The 14,233-nt window shown below is 47.1% G+C and overlaps 1 protein-coding gene across 1 annotated transcript; it reads left to right on the forward strand.

The window, feature by feature from the left end:
• Positions 1-10,990, forward strand: atxn1l (ataxin 1-like). The gene is made up of 4 exons (XM_048262853.1): positions 1-87; positions 1,667-1,800; positions 3,185-4,409; positions 6,235-10,990. The coding sequence occupies exons 3-4, from the start codon at positions 3,321-3,323 to the stop codon at positions 7,828-7,830; spliced, it is 2,685 nt and encodes an 894-aa protein (XP_048118810.1). The 5' UTR covers positions 1-87; positions 1,667-1,800; positions 3,185-3,320; the 3' UTR covers positions 7,831-10,990.
• Positions 10,991-14,233: the final 3,243 nt, after the last annotated feature.

Here is a 14,233-nt window from a genome sequence, read left to right on the forward strand (position 1 = left end):
CAAGACCGCATTCATCTTGCGTAGCTACGTTCTTTCGCCCACCCTTGAGCACTCACGCATGACGTCATCATGAGCGCACCGAAGAGAGTGAGTTTTTTTTTAATTTTATTATCATTATCGGTCAGATTCTTACTTTTGTCTGAAGCTCTCTGATGAAATCTTATTTCTGAAAGTGTATGCATCCCGACCTCATAAAAAGGGTGTTACAGTGCAGTACAGTATCTGTTACAGTAAGCCTGATATTTGTCTTGGGTCAGCACTCACAACCAATCTAAAAAATGTAACATATGTAACATAGCACAATGTAACATAAATGTAAGATAGCACAATCTTTATTAAAACAGATGCTGTGTAAAGCTCATATAAAGAAGCCACTCATTACAGGTAAATGATGGATTCCGCATTACCATGCCCACAGAAATTAATTTATGAGAGGAGATGTGGAGTTTTGCATTGTACAGTAATGTCAGATGAGACCAGTGCACCTCACAAAAATGTAGGCCTATTTTAATCGAACATTGCAACATGTCATGTGCACTTTATTTTCAATTCTACATAGTGTGCTAGCCATGCCAAGGGGCACTACATTTAAAAATCTAATTTAATCAAGTATTAGGCTAGAACAGATTATAATTATTTATACAAAGATGCTTTTGGCCAAAGTGACTTAATGACATCAACAAACATTAGGCCTACATTAACATTAAAATGTTTAGTAAAATCAAATACCCTAAAATAACAATATACTACATATAATGACTTACTTACTGTAGCACATAACTAATTAAAATCTGCATAAAGAATAGAGTGATGCTAGACACCCAAGCCCTTATAAGTATTTATGTGATGCTGTTGCTGTCCAGGTAACAGGCCACTTACAGACTTCTTTGAAGACGTCAACAATTGATTTAAGCAGTTTTTCCAATTCAAACACATTTCACACAAACTTTTCTTTGTCCATTTTTTCTTTGTGAACAATATATATTGAATATCCAGGTCAAACATAGCTTGCTATACGTATTCTTTTTGAAATAATATAAATGATGAAGCTAGTAATAGCCTACATAAAGGCCTAATTTATGGCCTCCTTACACCAAGCAACTTTGACAAGATTTGGGAAAGATTCTTGAAAGATTGGAGTCTTTTGAGGAACGCTTGAAAAGGGGGGCATTAGTTAAAAAAAACTACAATCTTTCAAGAATCTTTCCCAAATCTTGTCAAAGTTGTTTGGTGTAAGGTGGCCATAAGGGGAGAATATACCTGTCTTGAAAAAGGCCAGTGACAGCTGACCTGGGAACAGCTTTGGCCTAGATCAGAGAGAGTAGTCATCCAGTATGGCGTCAACTGGGATCGAGGATACAACTCACTATTTTAGATTAAGTAAAGCACTGTGGTAAAAGTGTGATATCATTTTGACTGAGTGGCCTAGAATATCCTAAACCACAACATGTTTTTTTACTACTAATTATCCTCCAGTATTGTCATGGCACACATGAAGTTTCAGTGTAACGATAAATAAGCAATGCAGATGCTGTGTTGATACTGATGAGTCATAGTTGTCTGAATTAACAACAAATAAATGTCAAATTATATTATCACATTAACAAACCAGACGAAGAACACAACCAGGAAATAGTGTGCTAACAGTTTTTACGTCATTTTCTAGCGCCACTGGGGTTCGTCTGCTGCTGGCCTCCGAAATGGGCAGAACTTATCATCCCTGATTTGATGATTGATTTCTCACATTTATTCACCAGAAAGCATCAAGAACGAGCGAGAGGCCCATAATGTCATGGAGAGGTAGGTATATGTCTTTGAAACGTTTGCCTCTAAACGCAAAGATGTATTTAGCCATGGAGATAAATATTAGCTAGCACCGAGTGGCTAGGATATCTTGTTATCCTTGCTAATGTCCACTCTTACCTAAAATGAATGCACTGTTTGATCTTTTTATTTGATCACCTTTCTGTTGCACCTTGTAAAACAACTTTTTCAGAAGACTAGGAGGATTGTGTATGCATTATAATGGGCAATATCAGATGACCTTTTTCAATTAACGTTATGTTGTGAAAGAGCCACCCAGGGCTAGCTAGCGTTATGTTGCTGTTAAAGTCGTTTGCTGGTGTTTTAGCCAGCTAGCTTTTAGCATGCTAACGGTAAAGAAAATGTTAACGGATGGCGTTACTCTGTCGAAGTTGGTGAAGTGTTTCAGCGATGTACGGGGGAATGGTATTACACCAGCAACCGCAGGCTGTGAACTATCATCAAATACAAATGCACACATAGATTATTCGATTTTTCCCTAAAGCATAATTTACTGTCCAGTTACTGGAAATCCATGTGGTAGAAAACTGATTTTTAGATTGTCCTGTGAAATGCATAGTTATTATATAGTTATTTAAGAAAACAACAGTCATTTAGATATTTTTCTAAACCCACTTTTAGCAGTAGTTAGTGCTTTGTATTTCCTGTGGCACAGCTGGTTTTCAGTGGAATTCTGAGGGGAATTATGTGCCTTACAGAGTGAATCAGTGAGTTACATAATTTGAAATGTAAACACTTTAACGTCTTTTACTAATTAAATCAGGTCGTGACATTCCTCTGAGTTTGACACATTCATTGATTGACACATTTGGCTGCGTGTATTGCGTGCGTGAGTGTTTTGGGGGTGGGGTGCTCTTTCCCTCTTCCTGAAACACTTTCTTGGCCAATAGCCTCAGTTCTATGTAATTTCAGAGCAAATCATACGGGTAGTAGTGAAATGTAATTAGTAGACCTATTGAAGTATCTTGCCAAATTAACTTTAATCTGAAGCTCCCACTACTTTGATGCCAGCAGCTAACATGTTTCTTTAGCAAGAAATATAGGCCCACTTGCTAGGGAATGATTTTCCATTTTCAAATGTTTTTGACTAAAATGCAATAGTAGTGATTTCCAGATATATTGTTTAACAGACATTTTTCAGGTTTTAATTGAATTGAATTTTAATGTAACAGATATAGTCTGCTGCTCACATTGCTAAAGACATGAACCAGTGGTTTTTAATGAGAGAGTTAAATATACTCTGTGATTTGTCAATGTTTATGCCCATCAAACTACCACTATCCAGGTTAAGAAAAACTAATGGTTCCCAAACGAGTGATTGGTACAGGCGTGTTGACTGAGCTGTTGGGTGTGTCCACAGGTGAGGGGATGGCCGTGGTGAGCAGGCGCTTCTCAGAGCTGATTGCAGTGGCATCACTTGCCTGGCAGACAGGCCTGTTCCTCTGCCCTCTGCACTAAGCACCCAGCCCGGACCACCAGCCCCAGTCAGGAGCGCCATGAAGCCGGCCCACGAGCGTAATCAGGAGTGCTTGCCCCCCAAGAAGCGTGACCTTCCGGTCAACAACAACAATAACAACAGCAGCAGCAGCAGCAACAGTGGCTTTACAGGTGGTGGAGGGGTCGGACCAACAGCGACCGCAGCAGGAGGCGGAGAAGAGGCCACCTCCACCCAGAATGCAGGGGCCAGCAGTGAAGTCCAGAGTGGGGCCGGTGGTGGCGGGGACTGGCTGCGGGCTCAGCAGCAGGCCCTGCACTGCGGCCTGGAAGCGGTGGACGGTGTGGCGGGCCTGCCGCCCGACCAGTACAGCATGCTATACAAGGTGGCGCTGCCGTCCGTTTCCTATGCCCCCACCACCCTGCACCCGGTGCTCAGCCACATCTCTCCGGCCTACACGGTTCCCTCTTCGCTGCTGCAGCACCACGGGCTGTCCTACCAGCAGCTCGGCTACGCCCAGATCCCCCACTCCTCGCTGCAGTTCGTCGGCTCCCCGTACGCGGCCATGCCTTACGCCGTACCCCCTGGCTTCGTCCCCAACCCCCTCATCTCGCCGCAGTCGGCCATCCCCCAACCCCACGCCGTCCCACACCTGGTCCCGTACCAGTCTGTCATCCAGGAGAGTGTGGTGTCGTCCCCGCCCCAAACGCAGGTGTCAGCCCACGCGTATGCCAAAGTGGCGGCCGCTGCCGGAGGGGTGCCCCTGGTACTCTCCTCTGACCAGGCGGCAGTAGTGGCGGCCCAGCAGCAGCAGCTGGGGGCGGTAGGGGTCCTCTCTGCCACTGAGCTCAGCCCCAGAGGAGTGCCTGTGTTCTACCATCCTCCCAGAGCGCAGGCCTCCAGAGAGGCCCTGGAGCAGGAGCGCGAGCGGGAGAGAGACCGGGAGCGAGACAGGGAGCGGGAGCTGAACGGCGGTGAGCGGGAGCAGTCTGCCGCAGCGGCTAGGGAACTGCTCCAGGACTCGGCCCATGCGCACAGGAGCGCTCGCCTGCTGCAGGAGGCCCAGCAGCACGAACGCAGCCTCAAGAATCGCCGGCCGGACGAGAGGGCGTCGCCAGGACAGCGCAGCACACCAGACACAGACTTGGAGGTAAGCAGTTGCTGGCCGCATCTATGTCTCATGACCCGAGGGGGGAGGGGTCTACAGAAAATGGTTTGCTTTAGCTTTACAACACTCCTTTTTGTAGTATGTAGTAGATCATAGTCGGTGACTAGTTAAAACAGATGCATTGGTAAATGCATCAAGCTGGAGGAAATGAGGAATTTCTTGACGGTATAATGTTGTTATGATCGAGTTCTGGCAGAAGCATCCACTTAATTCCAGTCCCAGGTCTGTTTTGTGCAGCTGGCCATTGGCAGTGCAGTAGTGATCAGAAAACGCAGGAAGCTAATGCTGGACGTTTGAGATGTTTATTCACAAGGCATTTATTTATTTATTTATTTATTTATTTATTTAGCCAAGGCATTTATAATAAAAGTGACTGTTGTACAGTGGAGTGCTGCTACAGTGTACATTACAAGTATGAATATATTGCCCCCAACTCAAGTCCTCTATGAGCTCATTATAACACGGCTTACTCACTGAAATAAAACGATGGTTATGTATGTATCCGCGGTTCTATGAATTTCGGATGACGGTTAGGAGAAATTAAATAGAACTGTTGCTTTGTGGTGCATATTTGTGCGTTTGTACAATGAAGTCTGTATCAATGGAGTTTGCAACATGCTAATCATGGTCACACGCTGGAAAGTCCTGAATTATGAGGGCTGAAGAAATTTCATTCACAGTTGTAGTGTTGCATCAGACTCTGTGTCACAGGACTTCAACCTGCTGAATCTGAATCCTTTCTTCTTCTTCTTCTTCTTCTTCTTCTTCTTCTTCTTCTTCTTCTTCTTCTTCTTCTTCTTCTTCTTCTTCTTCTTCTTCTTCTTCTTCTTCTTCTTCTTCTTCTTCTTCTTCTTCTTCTTCTTCTTCTTCTTCTTCTTCTTCTTCTTCTTCTTCTTCTTCTTCTTCTTCTTCTTCAAGCCGCTGCTTTCTGCTGAGCCACAGTCACAGTATTTCCATGTTCCTCTCCACTTCCTTCCTTTATTGGTGCTAGTTTGGGTGTGTTGGTGGTTGGGCAACTCTGCGTCTCTCTGGCAGGCGATGCGGAGCTGGGTGGGGCTGGGGCTGGAGTGGCCGCGGCTACTGGGGTTTGTGGTCTTGCCTGGAGCGGAGAGGAAGCCGTTCTGTGGTCGCTTGATAGGGCGAGAGAGGGCGGGGCGCTCCAACTACGACTCCGCTGGAATGTACTCTCTATTGGACTAACCCAGTGTCTCATTCCTTGGCCGTCCGAGAGCTACTGATGGCGATCCTGCAGTGTTAAAAACCTAAAATAGAGATCAAAGAAGTTGACAACATCCATTCTTGTGTTTTGTGTGTTGAGTAAAGGTAGCTCAGCATTTATCTCCCCTGACTGCTGAGTGTATTTATCCAGCTGCAAGTGTCAGACCTCAGTGTTATTTTTATCCCTAATTACAAGTCTTTAGATGGAAGAGGAACATGAGCACGTCAGACACGCATCCTCTGAACTTCTCTGAATCTGCTGCTAATTATGAGAAAACAGCTTTGAATAAGAATTTGCAGTTGGTGCATTAAAAGTGACTGAAGTGTTGTAAGGTTTCTTAGAAAGATGGCTTGTCATATTTTGAGAAACCTTTGCCTTTGCAGTCTTTGCTGTTTGATGTCATCATATAGTGCTTCCAGTATTCTGAGAGCCAATTTCCCTAAAATGAAAAACACACAATACTACTGCAGCACTACTTCTCTGTTGACTTTATATTCGTGTAAATGTTTTGCATAATATATTTCTAATGTCACAAACGTAATGACTGAAGTTGGGTGGTGTTGGTTGACTTCTCTTATGTTTTCTTAGGTTCAGCAAGTAGTTGGACGTTTGGCCTCTCCAATCCAGACGGGTAGTCGTAAAGAAGCCCCCCACGGTCCCCTCAACCTATCCCAGAGTTCCCAGCGGAACAGAGAGGCTCATGGGGATGGCCGGACGGTGTACATGCCACCCCCAGTGGCCACGCCGGCCGACCTGCGAGTGCCAGCGCACGCCCAGCAGGTGGTACCGGCCCAGCCGGGCCACCACGCCGTCATCCTGGCCAATGGGCAGCCGGTTCTCATCCCCCTCGACTACCACCGCCACGCCCAGCCGCAGCAGCAGCAGCCCCATCCGTACCTCGGCCACCCCAACGATGCTGCCGCCACGGCCCCCGTGGCCTCCCAGTCGCCCTACCCCAAAGCCCCGGAACATCCAGCCGCAGCGTGCCTCCCAGAGCGGGCCGGGGCGCCGGAGCTCCAGCAGCCCCCGCAGGCTCAGCTTCTCCCGGCGGCCGTGGCCCTCGCTCCGGTGTCGGTGCCCACCCAGGCCGTGGCCCCCCAGGCTCCGGTCGCCGGCGCCGGGCCCTCGCACTTCATGAAGGGGGCCATCATCCAACTGGCCACGGGGGAGCTGAAGCGCGTGGAGGACCTGCAGACGCAGGACTTTGTGCGTAGCGCGGAGATGAGCGGCGGCCTGAAGATCGACTCCAGTATGGTGGTGGACGTGCGGGCCAGCCAGCAGCGGCCGGGCCTGGTGGCGCTGCACTTCAGCGTGGGCGAGCAGCAGAGCAAGGTGACCATCGACGTGCCGCCCGAGCACCCCTTCTTCGTGTTCGGCCAGGGCTGGTCGTCCTGCAGCCCGGAGCGCACGGCACAGCTCTACGGCCTGGCCTGCCACAACCTGCAGGTGGGCGACGTGTGCGTGTCTATCGCCCTGCAGCAGCCTCCGGCTGGCCAGCAGAAAGCCCAGTCACAGCAGCCTCAGCAGCACCACCAACTACAACAACAACAGCAACATCAACAACAACAACAACAGCAACAGCAACAACATCAACAGCATCATCAACAACAACAACAACAACAACAACAACAACAGCAGCAGCAACAGCAGCAGCAGCTGGTGCACGCCAGGACTTCCTCCAAATCCAACTCCACCTCGGGGGCCCTGGCCCAGCCCATGGGGCCCCCGGCCCCCCAGCACACGCGGCCCCACAGCCAAAGCCACTTCAGGATGGAGCGCATCCAGCGCGAGAGGGACAGGGACCGAGAGCGAGAGCGGGACAGGGAGCGGGAGAGGGGGGAGAAGGACGAGGCCACGCACGTAGGAGTGCTGGGTCACGGCGAGGCGCCGCCCCGGCCTAACAGGACTTCTGCCGAGCATCCGCGCAGCCACAGCAGCTACTATTTGCACACGGAGGGTCACTCGCGGCACGAGCCGGTCAGTAGTGGAGGTGGAGGGGGCTTGGCGCTCACCTCCTCCAGCGCAGCCCAGAGGCGGTGGTCGGCCCCCGGCTCCCAAAGATACGCCATCAAGAACGAGGAGGGCCGCATGGTGGGCCCCGCGCTGCCCGGCCCCTCACGGCCCTCCTTCATCCCTCAGGAGGTCAAGTTGTCCATCGAGGGCCGCTCCAACGCCGGCAAGTAGCAGCGGCCACATTGGTGACGACGGCAGCAGCGGCACGCGCAAACAGCACCAGATTGTCTGAACGGGAGGGAGGAGCGGCAGCAGGAAAGGGTCCGGACTAGCCGAGAGAGAGGAGCGCAGCAGCAGGAAGAGAGGGAGAGAGAGGACCGTGAAAGAAGTGAGAGAATTAAAGTGAGAGAGGAGAGGTGGTGAGAAAGAGAATGAGAATGTAGCCTCAGAATGTTTTTTGAGATTTTGCACACACATAAAGTAAAAGAAAACTACACTTTTTCTTTTTTTTGGTTTTCTTTTCTTTTCCTGGACTCGGGCATGTGGAAGGAGAGCTGTTGGATTACGGGTTGTTTTTGGACCGGCGCCCCCCCCCCCCAGAGCGAGCCTTCTGCTCCTGGTCCTCTCTTAGCCGGCCAACCCCCTCCTCTACCAAAGCCTGTGACCACTCTGCCCTCTCTCCCTCTCTCCATCTCTTTCTCCTGCAGATGTCCAGCCGCCAATCACGTGCTTTTGTTCTCCCTGCCATGCCAAGTCCATCTCCTCGGCCCATCAGAGTGTGGCAGGGAGGGTGAGTGCTGTGCTGGAACCAAGGCGCTCCTAACCCCCCCCCTACATTTGTGTTTTTCCACTGCATCCTCACCCTATGATCTAGTGACTTGTGAAGTTTAGTTTCCCTTTCTTACTGTCACTTTTAAAACCCACTGCTTGGAAAAAAGACAAAAGGCACACTTGAACGTTATTTCTGTATGCAGAAATCTCCTCTCTGGGGCTCTGGTCTCCGGTCAGATGCTATCCTATTGACCTCTCTCACATGTCCGCACCCTGAACACTTCTTCCTTCCTCTTGTGTCTTGTCTCTCAGGGTGCATCAATGTTTTGGGGATGGTGGTGGGCGGTGGTAGGGGTGGTGATTCAGGAGATTCAATCAATCAGAAGGACACCTGGAGGAGGGCCTCAGATGCTAACAGCCGCTCCCATGTCAAATCATAAGCTCGCCCGATGACATCACACGCCACCCGTGCCACGGTTACACTATCTGTTATATTGTTTCATTTTTTGAGCTTGTTTTGGTTTTCTTGTCTTGTCTTTTCTTTTCTTGTCTTTTCTTTTCTTTTCTTTTCTTGTCTTTTCTTTTCTTTTTCTCTGGTGAGATTCTAAAACCCTTCATTCCAGTGTCCTAGCGTGGCGGCTTCTCAGTACCTCTATGGACAGTATACCTCTGTGTGTGTGTGTGTGTGTGTGTGTGTGTGTGTGTGTGTGTGTGTGTGTGGGCTGTGTATTTCTAGCCATTGACTGTTGGTTCAGCCATGCTTGTGCGTGCTTTCTCCTGCCTAAGAGGTAATGTTTGGTGTGCACCAAAGTCCCCACCCTTACTTCTCCTTCTCTTCCTCCTCCTCCTCCTCCTTGTCTTCCTCCACCTGTATAATCACAGAGGAAAGCTGGGCCTGGTTGCCGATGATTGGCTGATCTCTGTGGTCATCGCCGCGGCGACATGAGTGCCCCACCCCACCCCTCCACCCCCATCTCCTGTGCGGTTACCAAAACCAGAAGCAATAGGCCAGTCCGAGCACAAGGCTGGTTATGTTCACCACTCAGTTTTGTTGCAGGTTTGTGGGGGATGGGGTGTTGTGATTTTAATATGAGCTCTGATTTAGTATATGTTTGTGCTGCAGCCATAGTCTCCTCCCCGCAGACCTGCGATCATCTATGCCCAGCCCTACTCCACTTCCAAGCCAAACCCACTTGGTCCCCAAGTTTTAGAGAGAAACACTCTTTATTTTTTATGTTCCAGCAGTTACTACAGATCTACTGTCAAATCAAAGCATGTTGGTTTTTAACTTTTTACCCATTGTTCAGAAACATGAAACCGACGCTCAACGTGTCTCCAAATCTGTGCAGTCAGACGCTTTCGCTCACCTGTCTGCGTTGTTCCAGGGATCCATAACGATCTACCTTTCCAAACGCCACCAAGAGAGAGACTGCTCCCGGTCAGCGCTCGCTCGAGAGCTTTTCAAAGTCTTTTTCTTCCCCTCTTTTTGTAGTCCATGTTTTCTTGTACAGTATATAGGAATCCTCTCTTCTTCTTACTGTCTCTGGCAATATTAATACTGCGTGGTTCTTAAGATTGTCTTGTATTGCACATATTACGGATTTTCACCAGTTGATTCACACTGACGTTTTAATGGAAATTAAATCTATATGACTATTTTAGCTTTTTTAAATGATGAAGGGAAAGACAAAGTTTTTTTTTTTTTTTTCAAGTGTGAATGGGAAGGTGTTTGAGGATTTGTTGGTGGCTGGAAAATACTGACTGGCATGGCGGACACTGTTTACAAACTTAGCCAAGAGAAATGCTGCGGTTTGAGTTTTCTTACACTGAGGATGATTTAGTTACACATCTATAAATGGTGGAAATTAAGTGCAATTAGACCCGGTGTTTAAAACGTAATGAGAGAAAGAAAAAAAAAACGGTTGGAAACGGCATTCCAAAAATCACATCTGACATTCCCATTATTAAGAGTGTAAGTCACCGTTTTGAGTATTCTTTCTTTGTTGTTGTTGTTATTGTTGTTGGTTTTTTTTGGTTCATTGTTACTCCCCTTCTGGTCCTTTCCTGCATGAGGTGTTGCGTAACCCCCCCCCACAATTTTTGTTTCTTACTGACAAATGGCCGAAGGATTTTCCACATTCCCATAGTCTAATCTTATTTCTTCCAATCTCGCAGTAGGCATGAAATCAAGATGAGTTAAGCATTGTCTTCTCCGTTCACCCAGATGGAGATGTTGTTTATAAGGACCTTCCTCCTGACTCGACCGAGTCATGAGGCTCGGGCCTCTCAACACATATCGCTAGTTGGATATCTTCATGTGATGTCAGCTTTTTAAAAACCCTGCAATAATCATTAACCAGATTTGATAGTGAGGTTCAGTTTTAATACTTGTTTCTTTCAGTGACGGCATGTTAATATCACAGGCTCTCACAGTCGGTCCATCAGAACAAATGTAGTCTCCTCCATGCTTGAGGTCTGTGCACAGTCTTAAGTGGTCCTGTATTTCATAGTAACCATGAGAGCCTCTTACTTCAGCGCACGTTCCCAGCTGAGGCACTGGTGTAGAACCCGCCCTGTAAATCTTTAGTGATTCTTTGACAACACTGCCTCAGTGCACTTTACCCCCAACACCTGAATAGATAGACAGCCCTCTGAAAGAACAGCACCCCGCCCCACCCCACCCCACTCCCGGCCCTTTGAAAGAACAGCACCCCACCCCACCACACTCCCGGCCCTCTGTAAGAACAGGGACCGGACCACTCTGCTGCACGACAGACAGACTTCTCTCCACCTCGCAGTATTCCATTTTTATCTGTGCATGTGGTTAGGTCGGCTTCGACCTCGTGACCAAAACGTTACTCATCCGTTGCACGGCAGATGCAGTGCGCTCATATGGGGCCACGGGGCCAACACCACACAGACACTCTCAGTTTCACTCTATTTTTCCTCATATTGATTTTTTTTTTCAGGTTCAGTGTATGGATGTGTCAGGTTTCTGGTGTCTGAGAAGCAATATCCTCGAACAAAATACCTGAGAAAAACAAGTCATTTTTTTTAAGCATGTGCTATGCAGGAAACCTTTTGAAATATTCCCTCTGCATCCTGTCCCCAGCCATCTGCTGAAGAACAACCCTCTCTTCAGCTGCCTCTAATGTTTGAACCCCTTACTCCCCACTGAGTAGTCCTACCATTCATTCGGTTGCTTGATCTCCTGTAGGAATATGTAGGTTTGTATTCTTCTTAAATTTCTCTTTTTAACTGTTTTGAAGCAGTCCCAAGTACTGTAGGTGTTGTCTTGAGTAATCAGCATGGCCTATTACCTCTTCACTTTGCTAGCTGTTTGCATCTGGTAGCACGGTAGCGTTTTTCTCTTGCGCTGATGATTTAAGACAGCACAGCGATGATGATGTCGATGGTGGTGATGATGACAATGACAGTCATGCTAATGTCAGTGCCGAATGGTTACGCTTTTCTCTGGGTCCTTCCTGTGTACTGCCTTACCAAACGTCTGCCCACTCCGTTCTCTGTTATTGTCGCGTTCTCCGTAGTCAGGGCGGCCCATGATGGCGTTTTGCACTTGGGTTTTCCACTGACTCTACGTGTGTGAGATTGACCCAGCACACTCACCCGCGACGAGACAAGAAGAGGCAGTGGCTGCAGAAGCTGAATGTGTGCCTTCCTATTGTCCACCCTAGTCCGAGTCCTCCCCCCTGCTCCCTTTAATCCTCACAGAAAGGCCCGTCTGGTCTCCGAGTGTGAGAATTCAGTGTCTGTGTGCTTGCTCAAGACCCTTCTCCTGTTGTAGTCTGTGTCCATGAGTCTCATATTGACCCCTAGCGTGTGAGATGGGTCTTGTGTCGTTTGGCCAAGTCTGCTGTAAGTCTCCTCCCCGTGGGCCACTGCTCCTGTTCTATCGTCCACCCCGAGTGTCTGGATTCGGTTTAGCTCCAGCCTCCCGTCTCACGACCCCCCCCAACCCCCTGCGATGTTTGTCCTGACACCTCACACGAGCAATCACAGTCACACGAGCAGTAGCATAGCATAGCATAGCATTAGTCCATAGGGTAACCTTCCCCCTCACCGTACGTACGTACGTACAGCCCCATGTCCTGAAGTCTACCCCTCGGGATAGGGTGGAGAGATGACGGGAACCTCTCCTCGATATGTAACCTCACGTAACCTGTTTCTGAAGGACAGGGCCCTCTTTACACTTGTCTTACTGTACTGAAGACATGTTGCACTTATTTTCCCCTTGTTATAGCATGTTTTTTTTTTTTAAAGAAAATGGTGAAAAAGAAAGTCTTTTAACTGTTGGCTACCAGTGTTTTTTTGTTTTGTTTTTTTTTCTGAACTATTTAATCACACATGAAACCATTTGAAAACAATCATCCAACTGATGTATGTGTGTTTTGCGTGTATGTATGTTTGTACAGATAAAAAAAGTAAGTTTAGTATATTACCAAGCTTGTTGTTATAACGCCTTAAAATGTGTGCATCTCGCAATACTTCAGTGGAATAACTTTTTTGATGTGCTCCCCCTTTCTCTTGCTTTGTGCTTGTTTCTTTGTTTTTATTTTTTATTTGTTGTTGTTGTGGAGAGGTCATGGTTATGGTCTCTGTGGCAGGTGTGTGCTGGCTCATGCAGCAGTGGTGGTGCACACTGCCCAAAGCCACCACTGTCTCTTGTGCTCTTATGGTGGGAGGACGATCAGAAGTGCAGCCTGTCACCAGGCTGGACTCGGTAACACTGCTAGTGAGATTGTTTGTTTGTTTTTTTGTTTGTTTGTTTATTTTGTTTGACCCTCAGCCATAGTGCTTCTTCCCTGACAGGCTTTTAAATGTTCATTCTTAGAGCACAACATCACATGCTTTTTTCTTTAAAAAAAAAAAAAAAAAAAAAAAAAAAAAGTCTGCCTTTAGGTATTTATTTTGGTCCTCGTATTATCACGAAAAGAACGAGGCGAGCGGTTAACTCTTATTACTCCACAGCTAACACAAACATACTCGGCCTCTCCCCAGCGCTGCTCATATCATGATGTTTCTGAACAGTGCGCTCAAAATAGAGCTTTGCCTCATCCTTCTTCTGTTGTAGTAGGTTTCCTGTCCTTGCCCCTGTGCACAGGTAGTAGTCCATTTGAGCACAGTGAGTTTTCCGACTATTATGGAATGAGTGACCTTATTTGTGGTAGTGCTCTCATTTTTGTTTAAGACAAACAAATTGCTCTGTGTCCGTGAAAGGCTGTATGAGGCTTGTTTTGAGTCCCCATGCTGTGGTATTCGTATCAGTTGGTCTGAGGAAGAACTTAGGATGGCAAGAGAAACCTGTCCCTCCTACTCCAGTTTAGCCATGCTTTGTGGAATCAAGAGAGTTGAGTTTCTTTATTCTTTTATTTTCTCCTTCTTTTTTGTAAACGGTTTAAAGTTTTAAAGGAATAATTATGTAGTTTCAAATTCGACATTGTACTTTTGGCACTAAGTGACACTGCTTTTTAATGTGATGTGTGACCAGTTAAAAAAAAAAAAAAGGCAGCATCTTTTAATGCATAAAAATCTGCAAAATATATGCAATGATGTATATGTAATATTCAATCCTCAAGTATAATCCAGGTTGTATAAACTTTGTATAGTGAGTTTTAAAATCGTATGGCCGTACCAATATGTATTAATTCTTATCAGAAGCCTTAGAGTTGTCTACCCAAAGTGCTCCCTTAGAATCACCCTTTCACCTACCTGAACTTTTCAAAAGCATTAATAACTATATTTTGTTGCGGTTTTATTTGTACCTTTTTTTGAATAAAATAGATTTGTACTGTATATTTGTACCTCTCTGTGAACTCCTTAGGGCTGTTTCCTTTGTTTTTTT

This window comes from Alosa alosa, chromosome 14, assembly GCF_017589495.1.
Source record: "Alosa alosa isolate M-15738 ecotype Scorff River chromosome 14, AALO_Geno_1.1, whole genome shotgun sequence".
In the NCBI taxonomy this organism is placed as follows: domain Eukaryota; kingdom Metazoa; phylum Chordata; class Actinopteri; order Clupeiformes; family Clupeidae; genus Alosa; species Alosa alosa.